Genomic DNA, 846 nt, shown 5'->3' with positions numbered 1-846 from the left:
GCAGCCTGGCTTCATATACCCCTGTGTTTGCTACAGCTCTGAGGGTTTGCTCTCCCCTGTCTCTTCTCTGTCTTAGACTAGAGACAGAAAGAGTGTCTCTTCTCTCTCACCTGCAGCAGACACTGCCTCGCTGCCGTGTCTTCTTGGTTGTGGGGGGGGGAGGAATGATAGATGTGCTGCTGCAGCACCCAACAGAGGAGACTAACAAAACAAAAAAGGAGACAGAAAAAAAGGAGACAGAAAAAGAGGAGACACACAACCAGCTGCTGAAGCACAAGAGACTGAGGGCTCTCCATGTGCAGGGCACGTGCGACCTGAGGCCCGGTAAGGGGACACTCTTCTGTCTCCTCCTGTCTCCTCCTGTCTCCTTTTGTCTCCTTCTGCCTCCCTTTGTCTCCTGTCTCCTGTTGTCTCTCCCTGTCTCCTTTAGTCTCCTCCTGTCTTCTTTAGTCTCCTCCTGTCTCGGTTTGTCTCCTTCAGCCTCCTGTCTCCTCCTGTCTCCTTTTGTCTCCCCCTGTCTCCCTCTGTCTTCTCCTGTCTCCTTTTGTCTACGTTTGCCTCCTTCTGCCTCCATGTGTATACTCTTGTCTCCTTCTGTCTCCTTCTGTCTCTTATACCCTCATATCTCCTTCTGTCTCTTGTATCCTCCTGACTCCTTTGGTCTCCTTGCGTCTCCCTCTGCATTCTTCTGTCTGCTGTCTCCTTCTGTCTCCTGTCTCCGTTTGTCTCCTCCCGTCTCCTCCTGTCTCCTGTCCCCTTCTGTGCCCTTCCCCCACCCCCGTGTGTCTCTTAGTGTCCCCTGCCGTCTCTTTCTGTCCCTTCTGGCCGTCGAAGCACCACCGTGCT

At 53.4% G+C, this 846-nt stretch overlaps 1 protein-coding gene across 1 annotated transcript in view; it reads left to right on the top strand.

Annotated features, from left to right (window-relative positions):
- Positions 1–846, top strand: part of EMH_0019300 (uncharacterized protein) — a gene marked incomplete at both ends in the record, with an annotated part of 4,959 nt that overhangs the window by 2,268 nt on the left and 1,845 nt on the right. Inside the window, one exon of the mRNA XM_013501336.1 lies at positions 3–324. Coding sequence (XP_013356790.1) covers positions 3–324 — 322 coding nt within the window. The remainder of the gene's footprint in view (positions 1–2; positions 325–846) is intronic.

The sequence above is a fragment of the Eimeria mitis genome, genomic scaffold (genome assembly GCF_000499745.2).
Source record: "Eimeria mitis Houghton genomic scaffold, Emh_scaff671, whole genome shotgun sequence".
NCBI classification, from domain to species: Eukaryota; Apicomplexa; class Conoidasida; order Eucoccidiorida; family Eimeriidae; genus Eimeria; species Eimeria mitis.
The sequence above is the reverse complement of the archived record's forward strand: the minus strand, read 5'-3'. Positions and strand labels throughout refer to the sequence as shown.